The 14840-nt window shown below is 40.4% G+C and overlaps 1 protein-coding gene across 1 annotated transcript in view; it reads left to right on the top strand.

Moving 5' to 3' along the window:
- dcc (DCC netrin 1 receptor) overlaps positions 1-14840 on the top strand; it is a gene marked incomplete at its 5' end in the record, with an annotated part of 921129 nt that overhangs the window by 753661 nt on the left and 152628 nt on the right. The window contains 4 exons of the mRNA XM_078539210.1: positions 767-862; positions 8645-8886; positions 10779-10917; positions 13700-13807. Coding sequence (XP_078395336.1) covers positions 767-862; positions 8645-8886; positions 10779-10917; positions 13700-13807 — 585 coding nt within the window. The remainder of the gene's footprint in view (positions 1-766; positions 863-8644; positions 8887-10778; positions 10918-13699; positions 13808-14840) is intronic.

Raw genomic sequence — 14840 nt, 5'->3', positions numbered from 1 at the left:
CAGCATCCTTTAGCCAAGGAGGGGGAAATAACAGTCAGAGTTCCCACTACTAACTTGGTGGAGGTGACTCATGTTAGAAAATGCACACATTTCAACATCAGTACCTGGAATCTCTGGGCTACACCAACTCCCCACCATAATTTGGCAGACGTTTGGGAGACACCTTGACATATGACATAAATGGCTGTTCCTCCAGGGTTCATGCCAATCTTCTATTGAAGTTATAGCAGGAAACCAGGAGAAATCACTGCAAATTCTACTCCCTGGCGAAGACAATCATCACTGTCTATCGTTGCACTTGTGCTAAACACCAGAGGTCTCTAGGCAGATATGTAGATATTTCCCCCTCCCTAGTCTATCATAGGTTAGTGACTTCAGGAGATTAGGCAGAAAACAAATTAAAGAAAAAAATTACAGGGGAAAGGAATCTAAAAGAGTACAAACTACGCACAGCCATAGCTTCATTAGAATATTATGGTACTTAGATAATAAGCTGTCTTGAAGCAGTACATCTGGGTCAGAATAAGTACATATTTCATAATCACAAAGTAATTTACAAATGACTTCTACTTGTTTGCTGCTCTGTATCAAATATTGAAAAACTATATACATACCGTGTGGGGATGAATTAGGACATACACCTTGTTTAAAATTCAGCACCAAAAATATTGCACTCCAAAGTTTCAGACTCTTTATTTATGGCAATATCATGTTTTAGTAAGAAAAATGAGAAACACTGAAGTTAATATTGTGCTTTCCTTTGCAGAGCCAAGCTCCCATTATGTCATTTCTTTGAAGGCCTTTAACAATGCAGGGCAGGGGGTCCCTCTGTATGAGAGTGCCACCACCAGGGCATTGTCAGGTAGGTTATTCTTGGATTAATAGATGAAGCATCCACACTGCCAGTATTGATTATACAAAATTATTTTCGAGGCCTAGTTGTGCAGAAATGTGTCATACGATCTTGTGCATTTCCTCAAATTAATGTGAATTGGGAAATGTTCAGTGATCCTTTATTTGGCCTCTGCTGTGGAGTTTTAATATTTTAGACAGTTTGGCAAACTTTGAACATTTAAGAGCCTGTGTGCATAGGACCTGAGGGAATGAGAAAAGGGTGAAAGCAGGCTCATGGCTGGAAGGGGATAGACAAAACATAATATACACATCAAAACTTAATCATATATCTCTACCTTTATTTGCTGTAGATTTTCTCAAAACCTTACTTTTATGAGCTACTAAATTTCTAAGGAATTAATTGCATATTGCTTCTGTTCCCCTTTAAATCTTACTTCCCATATTCACCCTTGTCTTATTTCCTTTGTCTTTTGTTTATCCCATTTCTTGGAAAATGTTAGACCTGCTCACTCAAGTTGACGTAAATTCAAAGAAAAGCCAGGGAGATCTCCCCATTGTCCTGCCAAATATTTATCCTTCAAACATCAAACGTTCTGCTGCTTCAGGATCAAGAAAAAAATATCCAGACCTCAAAGAATTTAAAGATCTCTTGTGGAAATGCCGACCAGTGAAAGCATGATGAAATAAATGATCAGGATTACTTGACTGAAGCTCAGTCTCAGTATACCTGGAAGTGTTTAACATTAGCACTGAGTTCAAAGAATGGATAATGGTTCTGTCTCCTTCTATTGCTATCTCTAACTGAATTAGCACAAATTCCAACAAGAATTCCACACTTATTTTGAATAACAATTTAGCCTCAATGGAACTATAGAAGATTCCATTTGCTAATGAATTATCTTTTGCTCTAGACAAACATTATATAAGCTTTAGTTTATTACAGAGGTCACAAATATAATTTTCAAAGGGAAAGTGTTCACCCCTTCTAGCCTATCCTTCTGCATATACATACGGTCTGCCTATCAAATCATTTCCTTTATGATTGGAAGACTCACTACAGTACCTGGAAGATCATTCCAGACATTAATCTCTGCTTTGTGAGGAAGCATTGCCTGAAATAGGGTGTGAATTGATCTTCTGCAAGTTTACATCAATAGCCCTCAACCCAAAGTCATTTTCCTTGAGATAGTGTTCAAGATTAACCTCTCTATTCCAAGTAGTATGTGATACAAGGTCCTCTTTATCCACCACATTTCAAGGCAGAAGAATCTGTGTTTTCCAACCTTTCTCTCTCTCTCTCTCTCTCGGGATCAACTTACTGGTCCTTCCCTGTACCATTTATTAATCAATAGGAAGGTTTTGCATGTTTTGGTTCAGATATTAAAGTTAGCTTTTTTGAGTAGGCACACCTCATGACCTCTGTCTTACTTCTAATTCTCTCTTCTGTTCCTCTTTAAATCTTACTTCTCATGTTCACCCTTGTCTTATTTCCTTGTCTTTTGTTTATTCCATTTCTTGGAAGATGTTAGACCTGCTTTCTCAAGTTGACGTAAATTCAAAGAAAAGCCAGAGAGATCTCCCCATTGTCCTGCCAAATATTTATCCTTCAAACATCAAACATCATCAAAAACTTAATCTGGTTATTGTCACATTGCTGTTTGTGAGAGCTTGCATTGTGCAAATTGGTTGCCATCTTTCCTACATGACAGCAGGGACTGCACTTCAGTGTTAAAATTGGGTGTAAAATACTTTGAGGTCACCACAGGCGCTATATAAATATAAATTCATTTGTTTCATTTTATTCCATTTTTAACCTTTAATCAGGTGCCCTCATTCTGCATGTACTTCAATACTTTAATTTCTTTGATCACTCAGCTGTCATTCCCTCAGAGTAAACTGGAAATGCTTCAAATATGCAGCAGGTCAAGCAACTTCTGTGGAGAGAGGAACAGAGTTAACTTTTCAAGTTAAAGATATAACAAGTTTTCAAGACAGGCAAAGGGGGAGGGGGGAAAAGAACAAATGAGAACCTATTTGGTTCAGGAAGGAAATCTGCCATTCTTATCCAGTCTGACTTATATGTGACGTCAGAATCACAGCGATGTAATTACCTCTTAACTAGCCTCTGAAATGATCTAACCAGCCAATCAGTTGTACTAAATCACTATGTTTGCAAGTTTATGAAGAAGGCAAATCACCTCCTTCTCAAGGCCTTTTGGTATGGGTAATAAATGCTGTTCTTGTCAGTGGCACCCACACCCTGAGAATTAATTTAAAAAAACACCAGAAGATGAACAAGGTAAATAAGATAAACAGAAATCCCATCAGAGAGAGAGAAGTAGAACTTCTTCAAAATGTGAACTCCTGGAGTTGTAGTGAATTAAACATCAATACAGAATCTGAAATAAAAACAGGAAATGCTGGAATTAACGAGCAGGTCAGGCAGCATCTGTGGAGAGAAAAAAGAGTTAATGGTTTGGATTTTTAGAAGAGAGGTCAGGATCGGGATTGGAGGTGGTCGGGTCTGCTACTTTGCACCACCAGCCACCGTGTGGGTTCAGCAACATGATCCTGAACCTGAGCCAATTCTGGAGACAATGAGTCAGAGTCAGATTCAGAGTCAGAACAGCTACCCGGCTATAAGCGCCAGGTAGCCTATTGAGGGGAATTAGGGCCAACAGACCCTGTCCCCGTGCCAACTGAGATCCTCAGTCAGCAAGAGACATCACCTGGACCATCGCCAGGCAACTATGGCAGGCTCTTACTGGGAAAGTGGAGAATGGGCTTCATCCCACAAGGGTCAACCCCACCCACAACAGTCATGGTTGCTGGGCTACAGCTGCAACCACTGACCATCCCGTGGAAGGGTTGCCCTTTCCAAATATGATGAATGCTGACCTTTGCTTCTGAGGTGCCTCCATGTCTCTCCCTCACGGATCAGCAGTTCCCACCTTGGTGGCTGGGATTACCACTGTGTCAGTGCTGGAGTGCCTCCTGTTGGTCCTCCAGCAACGGGAGCTCACTCAGCATCTTTAAACAGATGGCGAGCCTGCTCCCTGCCACTAATTAGCCTGGCCCTTTAAAAATCTGGATGGGAGTGTCTGAAACACGCCATGCAAAGTCCGGACGTGGAACAAGTTCTCGACCCTGGACCAAAAATCCAGCCCAATGTTTCAGGCTAATCAACTTTCATCAGAATTTGAAAAGAGTTAGAGATGTATGCCAATTGGAATCCAACTACAGATGCATGGAAAAGTGGAAAGAGAGGTAAGAATAAAGGGAAAGTCTGCAATAGGGTAGGAGGCAGGAGAGATTAAATGGCAGAAGAGATGATGATGATGATGCAGGCAAAAGGAGATGGTAATGGGACAAGTAGAGAGATGAAAGATGGGCCTAGGAGGTGTAAATATGGTCATCAATTTTTCGCAACATGTTTTTCAAGTCCCTTGTTTGATATTCCCTTGATGCACAGGTGCTCAACGCTTCCTCACAGATTGGCTGTCATATACCTGTAGTTGTACCTGTGATGAGTAGTTAATGGCAAAAAAATTCATTTGCGTAGTGCCACTTCAAACAGCGCTACACAGACCATGTCGATTCTCTGGGGACAGACTGTGCTGCCGGCTGGTACCTGTGTGGGTTTCTTCAATGATAACAATGAGGAAACTTGTATGGGCCGTGCAGGTAGTGGCCCACAACACTGTCTAAACCAAGAAGCTGGTGTAGGTCTGCATAGCGAAGTGAAGCTCCGCAAACAAATTTTCCCCCTAATATGTTTCTACCATTCTTTGAAATTATTTTCTGTGTACTGGCATTCTGTTGGTAAATCCGATTGGCCAGCAATTCTCTAAGCCAGGACTTCCTCCCCAGATGGGGGCAGAAATCTCACCCTAAGCCAATTAATGCCTGGCCAAGTGTAAAATGGCTGTGGGGCAGCCAGTTTTTTCGTGGGTGGGCTCCTGACCGACATTTTAGTCAGGGGTTGGGGAACATGGCAACTCATAAAGTCCATGCCTTAGTAATTGTTTTGCCCTTTCAAACACTACGTTGAACTCAATCATGTTATGCTCACATTAGATAAATCTTCAAGCACTGTTAACTGAATCTGGCTCATTCCTAAATCGAATATGGCATGTCCCCTTGTTGACTGTAGCCTTGTTCCCTTGTTGACTGTAGCCTTGTGACTTACAACTAAATCTAATATGACTATCCCCTTGTTGACTGCAGAAAAATATGTTGCACACATTCAAGAAATTCCCTACCTTTCTGATATCTGCTTGTCTGCTTATCCCAATCTGTAATTATTGTGATAAAAGTGCATTGTGGGTTGGGCAGAATGGAACTGCCTGAGTCTTGAGATAAGGAAGCACTGTTAAGCACCTTTTCAGCCAACCCACTTTCTTTGATCAGGGTTTTGTTGGGTCTTTCCCATCCAACGTTTCCCTATTTTTAATTTCTGCTTTGTATTTTTCCCTTCTGTCATTCATTGCCCTTTTTCTCTCCTCATTAGACTCCTGTTTGCTTCATTGAATATACAGGGGCTGATTCTTTTATGACTGCTCAAACAACCCATTAAATTTTTAATCTTCCATAGTAGTGTTTTTCCGATCCATCAATCTGTGCCCCAGGTGCTTGCAGGCTAACAAAAGTCTATAGATCTCAGATTTGAAATTATCAATTGAGCTAGCATCTACTGCTGTATGTGGGAGAGTTCCACACTTCTGCCAAACTTTGCATTAAGAACTGTTTCCTAAATTCTCTCCCAAATTTAAGGCTATGTCCCCTTGCCCTAATCTCCCCACTGGCAGAAAGAGTTTACCTGTACCCTACCAATTCCTTTCAAAGTCTGAAAAATCTCAGTCAAATCACTCATTACCTTTCTATACTCTGCAGAGTGCCTTTATGTAATCTCTCCTCATAACCTAATCCTTGGAACCCTGGTAACATTCTGGCGAAGCTGTCCTGCACTCCTTTTAAGGACAATATATCCTTTCTAAGGGTTGCCAGAACTGTGTGCAGTATGCCAGGTGTAATCTAATCAGGGCTTTGGAGCAAAGCTTCCTCCCCTTTATATTGTAACCCTTTGGTCATAAATGTTAACATTACATTTGCCTTCTTGATTTTTTTTATATACTTGACTACTTCATTTTAGTGATCTCTAAGTGGGCCCCTAAATCTCTTTGGATTTCCATTGTTTCTAGCTTTTCACAAGTTAAGGAATACTTGGGTTTATTTCTTTTTGGTCCAAAATGGATGACCTCACACTTAACTGTGTCAAAATTCATCTACTACAGTTTTGACAATGTACTTCATATATCAATTTTTCTTTTTCATTTTTGCTCCTTTCTACACTATTTCCTAAGCCACCAATCTTGCTGTTATTGGCAAACTTGCATTTTCTAAGTAATTAATAAATATAGCAAATAGTTCAGGTCCAAGCACAGGTTCTTGTGGGATGCCACTAGTCACTTCCTTTCAATTCAAATACATACTCATTATTGCTAATCTCTCTGTCTTCTACTGCCTATCCATTCTCCTAACAAAGGTAATAATTTGGCTATAGGTCCATGAGCTTCAATAACGGCATCTTATGTGGAACCTTATCAAATGCCTGATAGAAGTCCATACAGACTACTTCCATAGTTATTCCCCTATCAACTACTTTCCTTCCTGAAAAAAATTCAGTTAGGCTCATTGGACATGACCGACCCTTTGCAAATCCATGTTGCCTGTCTCTAATTAGCTCAAATTTCTCTAAGTGCTCAGTCACTTTCCTTTAATTATAGATCCCAATAACTTCCCACAACAGTAGGTCTATAATCTCATGGTTTCTCTCTTTCACCTAGCTCTACAGATGAAGGCTGTAGATCTTAATCATATACTTTCTTCATGGGCTAACACTGTTCCCTCAGTGCCTTTTTAGTAATGGACAAAACTACTAGTAATCCTCAAAGGAGATAAAGACAACTTTCTAAGAGTTAATTAAGGCACTGCTCGACTGTGACTTTATGTCAGACTTGTCTAAAGTGCAATGTGTAGAATTAAGGGCAAAATTGATCTTGAGACCTCTGGGGCTTCACTTTAACGAGTCTTGCTCTACTAAGAACGAGGTTTTGTATGGGAAGGAAAAACTGATCCTAAATCCCTATGAGAGTTAAATTGTCATCCTGGGAATACTGGTAAGAATATACATTTGTCAAACCTGAGATGGCAAACAAGCCTGGTAATTACTCTAGTGTGATGTTATTTCACTATAGTTCACTGCACACAATGCCTGCTTTCTGAGGCAGTTCTTTACTTTGAAAGTGGTATAGACAACCCAGAGTGAGAAATTTGGGTCTTGATTAAATCTTCTCGGTTGTTAAAGTTCACATCAGGCAAGCTCCCAAGAATTGCCTAAGGATTAACTCTGAATGTTTGAGAAAATATAGAAAATCACGGTGCTATTAGAATTGTTTGTGGATAGATGTCTGCTAAAAAGAGCCATAGCCTCCATTCTGCTTCCAGCAGCAGTCAAGGCTTAAAGCACTTTAGTATGTTTTTCAGCCTTGGTGAAAGAAAGAATGTGGAAATGGTTTGGATTATTATTCTCAAATTTATTTCTTTAATCTATCTTTTAAACTTTCTTTAATCAATCATAAATATATTGAAAGGAATAAGCAAAAAAATCTGTGTTCATTCCCTATTAATGATCTAATGGGGACATAAATCAATTTGCCATAGTTATTTAAATTATGGAATTTTCAATATTTACCTAAAAATAACACTGTTCTACACAAGGCAACAAGGTGATGTTTTTGGGTCATTAGTCTTTGGAATTCTCTTCCACAGAGAGCAGTGGAGGATGGGTCATTGAATATATTAAAGCTGAGTTAAGACAGATTTTTGATTGACAAGAGAGTCAAGGGTTATGGGGGGCAGACAGGAAAGTGGAGTTGAGACCACAATCAGATCTGCCATGATCTTCTTGAATGACGGGAGCAGGCTTGATCAGCCGAATATCCTACTCTTGCTCCTATTCCTTATAACCTTATGATCTTTTTCATTTTATAAAATTTATTTTAGTATCTTGCTTTTTGCTGTACTTTTTTTCTTCCCTCTCTAATTTCCCTCTGTATCACACACAATCCCAAATTGTGCTGCCAGGCCTTCTGCACTGATGTTTTCCAATTGCCATTTTAAGAGATAAAAGACAGTGTTACAACTCAACCATTCCTTCACTTTGTCCCTCTTTTGCTCCCTAAGAGAAATCCTTTGCTCCTTATTGCCCTCTGGCCATGTTCAGAAACTCTCTGCAAGGAGAATTAAAGGTGTGAACCAAAGTCCAACTGGTTCATTGCATTTGTTAATATGCAAACAAACACATAACAGCTTGGTTCGCTCCAAGTTTTCTCACCTCTCGTCCCTGTCAGAGCCCCCTGTTTTTCAATCCTACCAACTTGGAGTGTGAAAAAAAGTGTAGATGTAAACTCACAGCCCAGCACTCTGCCAAGTGTGATATCATGCACGACACACAAAGAAAACAAAACAATGCCAAGAAATTAGAACTAGCAACAACTTCAGCTTAATTTAATGAGACTGCCCCATAAAGGGTCGTGATTATTTATGTTTGCTTATCCCTGTTTAAATTGACTTTCCTGATTGAATTAACATGAATTTTTTTTATAATTTTTCTCATATCATTTCACACCATCTTTATGCATTTCTCACTTCTTGACTTATTGCTGCTGTTTTCCTTATTTTTCTGCTCCATGATTCGATGCATGATTTGTTTGCTGCCATGACCCAGACCCTATGGACCCTTTAGATGTTGATTTGTTTCATTTGTTTGGTGATCTTCCTACCTCAATCCCAGATGCCTCCACCCCCATGCTACCACCTGTAGGTGTCCAGGCAGTTGCAGTCAGTCACGACTCTGTCAGGGTCAGCTGGGCAGATAACTCTGTACCTAAAAACCAGAAGTTAACAACAGATGGACGCTTTTATACTGTTCGATGGAGGACGAGCTATTCTGCCAATGCCAAGTACAAGGTAACTGCGAATTCAAACTTCTTTATGAGCTAGCTACGTCTTTCCTCTTTTTAAAGTTATTTTAAAGAATAATCTGAAATTTACACTTTGAAGTTAAACTTGATTTTTTTTAACACTGTTTAACTCATTGAGCAGTCATTGAAAAATGTTTCCATTGTCAAAAAATGTATATCAGAAGGAAAGAGGAAGGTTTCTCATGATGGCTCAGTTGATAAGTGCACTCCTCGTGTACTATGGAATGTGCTACTATAGGTAAATAGACAACTAAAGGTATATTTCCACTTTCAATCGTGGGACTACGCTGAGGTATTAACAACCAGCATAAAAAGTCAATTAGCATCAATGGTTCTGCAGAGTTTTATTTTATTCTTTCATGAGATGTGGGCATCACTGGCTAGGCCAACATTTACTGCCCATCCCTAATTGCCCTTGAGAAGGTGGTGGTGAGCTACCTTCTTGAACCGCTGCAGTCTATGTGGTGTTGGTACACCCATAGTGCTGTTAGGAAGGGAGAGTGAATAGCTCTGGAAATGAAGCAGGACCTGTTAATGCCGGATGTCCACCCACAATGTATAGTCACAAGGAGGCAAGGGACAGACAGCGGTTGTGTTTGCCTCTCACAGCTATTAAAAAGGGGTCTCCCATTGGAACTCCCTCTAGTTATGTCCTCTAAGTCCCTGAGGTACTATATTCCAGTTTGGTACAGAACATTTTAAAGCTGAATTGGGACCCAATGGAGTTTTCTAAGCCAGGTTCATGGGTTAGAACATTCTAAGAAAGGAACTGTGGCCCCAGTTAAATCGGTTCTCTTACAGAAGGTCTGATTTTGAATTATGAAAGCCCACCCTATCAGCCCATCAAACTGCTGGTAAGCCTAAGGGCACCTTAAATATGCCTGACCCCATATAAGGATAGGCAATATTCATGAGTCCTGTTGACCCCCTAAAACAGGCTCATGAATATGTTAATGAGGGCCCAATGCCTGTTTAGGGATCTTTCCATTAAATTTGCAGGTGCTGAGTAAAACTGTCTTCAAGTCTGCTCTGCTTAGCTTTTGGATCAAAATGTAAATTAATTTAAATTAAAATTGATTAATCTAGTATAGCACAATTGTAAGAGTACTCCCTTTTAGAAAAGAAAACTTAACATCTTAATCCTACAATCATTTTGATATCAAAGTTGAACAGGTTAATTATTGACAAGCATCAGTAAGATTGTCAAATTCTCTGAATAGCTAATAATGGTTTCAGGTTTTTAGTATATATAATTACTGTTATTAAGTAAACCCCCAAGTGACAAAGCCCAGGGTGCATACATCACCAGGGTTGAAAAGAAGACGATAAAATATGGAGAAATAATGATTAGGTGAAGGCAAGTTTTAAAAACCTTTAAATTATTTGAAAGCTTGGGAATTAAACAATTACAGCAGGTGATGGCACAATGATTCTTGATCTAAACGTAGTGAGGATAGAGGAAGAAGACAAATTATGTAGGGCAGCTTCACTGTTAAAAGCAATTTTTAATCAATTCATTAAATAAGAACAAAAAATATATATATACCATCCAGTTTAGAAAGCGTTGTCACAGTGTTCCTCCTGAGAAGAACTCAAGGAGAACTCATTAGCTAGTAAACCGAGCTTGGTGTTAAAGGAAAGTATTGGCCTTACTATGTCACTTGGAACAGTGAATACAGAATAATTGCATTTTAGATAAATATTTAAAGCAACAATTTGCTTTGCTTAATCAAATTTGGGAAACCCAGCCCTTTGCACATCCTTAATTTATTGCACAGTTGCTTTTAAGGCTGCCCAATTGAATTTTGTTTAGTATATTCCACTTTTTCAATCTATAGTCAGCAACTTACCACTGCTTTCTGTCTTGTCTTTGTTCAGTCTGTAGATGCAACTGCCTTGAGTCATACTGTCACAAGTCTCAAACCCAACACCATGTATGAGTTCTCAATCATGATAACCAAAGGGCGGAGGTCAAGCACATGGAGTATGACAGCACATGCTACAACCTATGAAGCTGGTGAGTCATTGCGAACTGTCTAAACTGTAAAAAGCCAGCTATTTTGATAACCTTGATGTCTCTTTTTGACTGGATGGATGTGCAATTTCTTACTGAAAAGTCTAGCCTCAAAGGTGTTGTACTGGTCTCTTTCTTGATCACATGAACAATAAGAAGTCATTATGGATGTAAAACATAAAAACTCATTGCGTAGCTATATCTTGTTACATGTTTACCTAACAGTGAAGAGCTTTCTTTCTAGAAGTCACAATTTGCACTGGAGAATTCCAGGCGCTTGATCCATACTGAGTACAAAATTGAATCAGAACTATGCAGTCAGACTGCCAGACTTTTACATTTACTTCAGCATTAAGTTGTTATAAGTCACATTTGTTCTGTAAGGGTCAATTAAGAGATGACGCAGTGGCTAACAAAACATTACCCTTATTTATATATTCCAAATCTTTCAATAGACTAACCAGCAATGAACATATAGCAGCTCTTAATGGGCACTAAGTTCTTCATTCTTTGCAAATAATCTTTTGAAATGTTTCTTTTTTGTTTGTTATATTCTTGGTAGGCGATGTTGTCACGTGTCACATAGGGCAGAATTTTACATTCCCTCATGGGCGGATTTGCAGGTGTTGTTGTGGATTTGGCAGGGTGGGGGGGGGGGAGGGAGAGCCGTAAAATTCCTCAGATGGCCTTCCCACTGTGCTCCCACCCACCCAATCTCTCTGCAATTTTGTGGTGGGACGGGCGAGGAATAGTCAGGGCCACCCAACTTTGCCCTAAATGTAGCCCTTAAGAGCCCTCTTACCAGCTCAGGGCCATTTCCTGACCAGCCTCAATTTTCAGACTGGCGAGAGGAATTCAGTTTTGGGGGTGGGGGGCATGGTAAGACCAGAAGGTGACCTGGCTGAGGCCTCTGGTGGGAAGGGATGGTGGTGCAGGTAACTTCCATCAACAGCCTCTTTTCAACTTCTGGTGAACCCCCAACTCAAGGTTTGGCCCCTGTGGTGCTCCCTCCTTCTCCAAGTCTCTCCACCCCTCTACCCATATTTCCTGTGCCTTCCCTCCCCACCTTGAGATTCCCACACTTATCTGCCCCTGGACTCCCGGGTCCTAGACTTTGGAGACTGCTTGCAATTCCAGTCTTGTCCACTGCAGCTTCTGGCACTGTTGGGATGAGGCAGGACTTCCTCCTGACTGAGGTGCAGAAGTCTCGCCTCCAGCCAATTAATGGCTGTGGGGAAGCCAGTATTGTCAGTGATACATTGGCCATTGACTCTTTGGGTGGTGGGAAGGGAAACCCCTCCATCCTAAAGATCCTGGCCACAGTTTTCAAATCTGAGCCTAGAATCACGCTCAGAATATCCTTCACATTGAGTTCTCTGATCTCAGCCAGGGTTGTCTGGAGGAAGGACCAAATGAAGGTAACAACTTCCCTGCATTAAATTTGAAAGCAATCCAATTCTATTGAAATAGTTCTTATGCCTGTCCTCATTATGTATGCTTAGATGACAGTTAAGACTCATAAAAGAATTATCTTAGCAGGGGCTCTTTTTTGACAGCTGAAGAGAGCTGTTGGCTTTGCTTTATTTACATCTTTAAGTGATTATAATAAGTTGTTCTTTTTGTAATCTCTTTTGTCAATGTCCCAATGTTTATTTGCAGAAGATTAAGCACAAAGGGCTTAAAGCCTCGGATATTGATATTTTAAAATGGTCCATCTGATTGATACTTTCATAGGGTTTTAAGAACAGCAGTTTTTTTTTAAAGAAGATCTGTGAATGGGGTTTTTTTCCAAGCAGTTCCACAAAAAGCATTGTTATAATTTGGCTGACTGGTCCTGTACATAGTGTCCATTGGGTAATTGGTCATACATTGGCATGAGTTAGTATAGAGGATATGAGGGGCCATTGGGGTGGTGGGGAGTATGTGTTAATACGTGGGCTTTAGGGGACCATGGGGGTGGGTGGGATGTATAAGTTGGCACTGAGTTGTATTGGAGGGGGCATGGGTAAGAGCTTTTGAGCTTACCTTTGAAAGGATTCCCAAATCCAGACTCATGGTTCACGACTCCCCTGAGGGGCTCTGAACCATGAGTCATCCAGAAGCTGGCCAGTCTCCATGAATATTGGTGAGAAGGGGGGTGGGGGGGGGGGGTGTGGTGGAGGGAGGATGCTAGGAGACGCCTACCCTCACAATGGAGCCAGCCAGGTTAGAAGTGCAGGATGCTTGCTACCCACACCCTTATCCTGCACCAGAGAAGATTGATTTATTTTGGCAATTTTATGCCCTCGGCTCAGTGCCTCTCCACAACTGCATCTACAGTTTAGCTCCATGTGTTGGAGCTCCATGTTACTACTGTATTCCCCTCGCAAGCTATCAACAAAGGCATGAATATTATAATTTCAATCAAAGAATGAAGATGGTATTTCAATGTTAGAATCTAACTCAGTGCCCATCAAAAGCATTGTTTGTTCAGATAAGATTTGCATGAATTAACAAAAAGATTATCAAAACACTTCAGCAAGTACAAGGGAATGATTCAGTACATGAGTAAAATTCACCTCATGGGTCAACACGTCTGTTAATAATAAGGTACCCATTATCAGGCTTGCATGATGGGTTCAGCTTGGAAAACATTGTTACAGATTCAAGCTTGAAGTGACCTGCTTAGAATTAAGACTCATCTATATGGCCTTTTCAGTAACATTATAAACTTTCAGCCAATAATCCACAGTTCACTTAACATTGCTTTCTGTTTCCTCTCCTCTGCTTTATACTTGGATAATAGCTCCTACTTCAGCCCCGAAGGATCTGACTGTTATCAGCAGAGAAGGAAAGCCTCGAGCTGTCATCATTAGCTGGCAACCGCCAATGGAGGCCAATGGAAAGATCACTGGTAAAATAAGCTTAATTTATATCAGACTTTTTCCATTCTTATCCTCGGTGTAATCTAGGTATACTTTCCAATTCCTATTACTAAGAAGCAGAGAAAAACTATTGGCAATTCTAGCCAATCCTGTTCATCGTTATTTCTACTAAAATCCTATTTAGTCATTATGCTTAAAATTTATGCTAAAAAGTCCAATTTTTAAAAGCAATTTTAAAAATATTGTTTGATCTTTCAAGGTCGATTTACCCTGTGGAAGTGTCTTAAACAATGGAAGCTCCAGTGATGAACTGTTTGGACAGTGAATTACAGGAGCAATTAGGCCCTATTATTAAACAAATTAAAGCTGACTGTTTTTGTTTATGTATCTCATTATGCCAGCTGAGATTTACTGGTCTCCTGCTTCTTCATAATACGTTTTGACATTTCACCAGTCTATCACCCAAAGCACTGAATGAAGAAAGGAATAAGCAGAGGGACAGAGATGTGTGTAGGCCATGACAGAAGACAAAGGCCCAAGACTCATCCCAAATTGAGACTCAGACTACATCGCTATATTGAGGGCAAGCTGCCTCTTGAAGAGGACCAATTTGAGCTGGCTGCCTTGCCAACACAGTCCTCTGGGAGGCATGGGTGGGGAGGAGAACATGAGGGGGTCAAAACACAGGATGGCAGCAGGCTGCAGTAATGCAGCAGAGCTGGGAAGAGAATTTCTGCTAGCTCTAGCTTCATATAATGGTAAGGTTAAAAATATATTCTTACTTTTTGATGATGGCTTTTAAGGACCACTGATTAAGCAGCACTAAGAACCAAAAAGCTCGAGACTAATAAATTCCTGAGAAACAGGCATTAGGCATCTCAGTAACATATGTTAATGCTTGCACACGAATAGGGGAGAGAGCTCATCCTGAGTGAGACACAGCCAGAGTGGGTATTGGCAATTTGGTGCACAGTGAGAATTCGGTGCTTAGGGGACGAGGTGCTCTTTGCATTTTCTCCTTGCTATCCAACTTCCAAGTCATGCTTCCAAGTCCAAGCTATC

Source organism: Cetorhinus maximus, chromosome 1 (genome assembly GCF_964194155.1).
Source record: "Cetorhinus maximus chromosome 1, sCetMax3.hap1.1, whole genome shotgun sequence".
NCBI lineage: Eukaryota > Metazoa > Chordata > Chondrichthyes > Lamniformes > Cetorhinidae > Cetorhinus > Cetorhinus maximus.
Note: the sequence above shows the minus strand (reverse complement) of the source record. Positions and strands in the feature narration are given on the sequence as shown.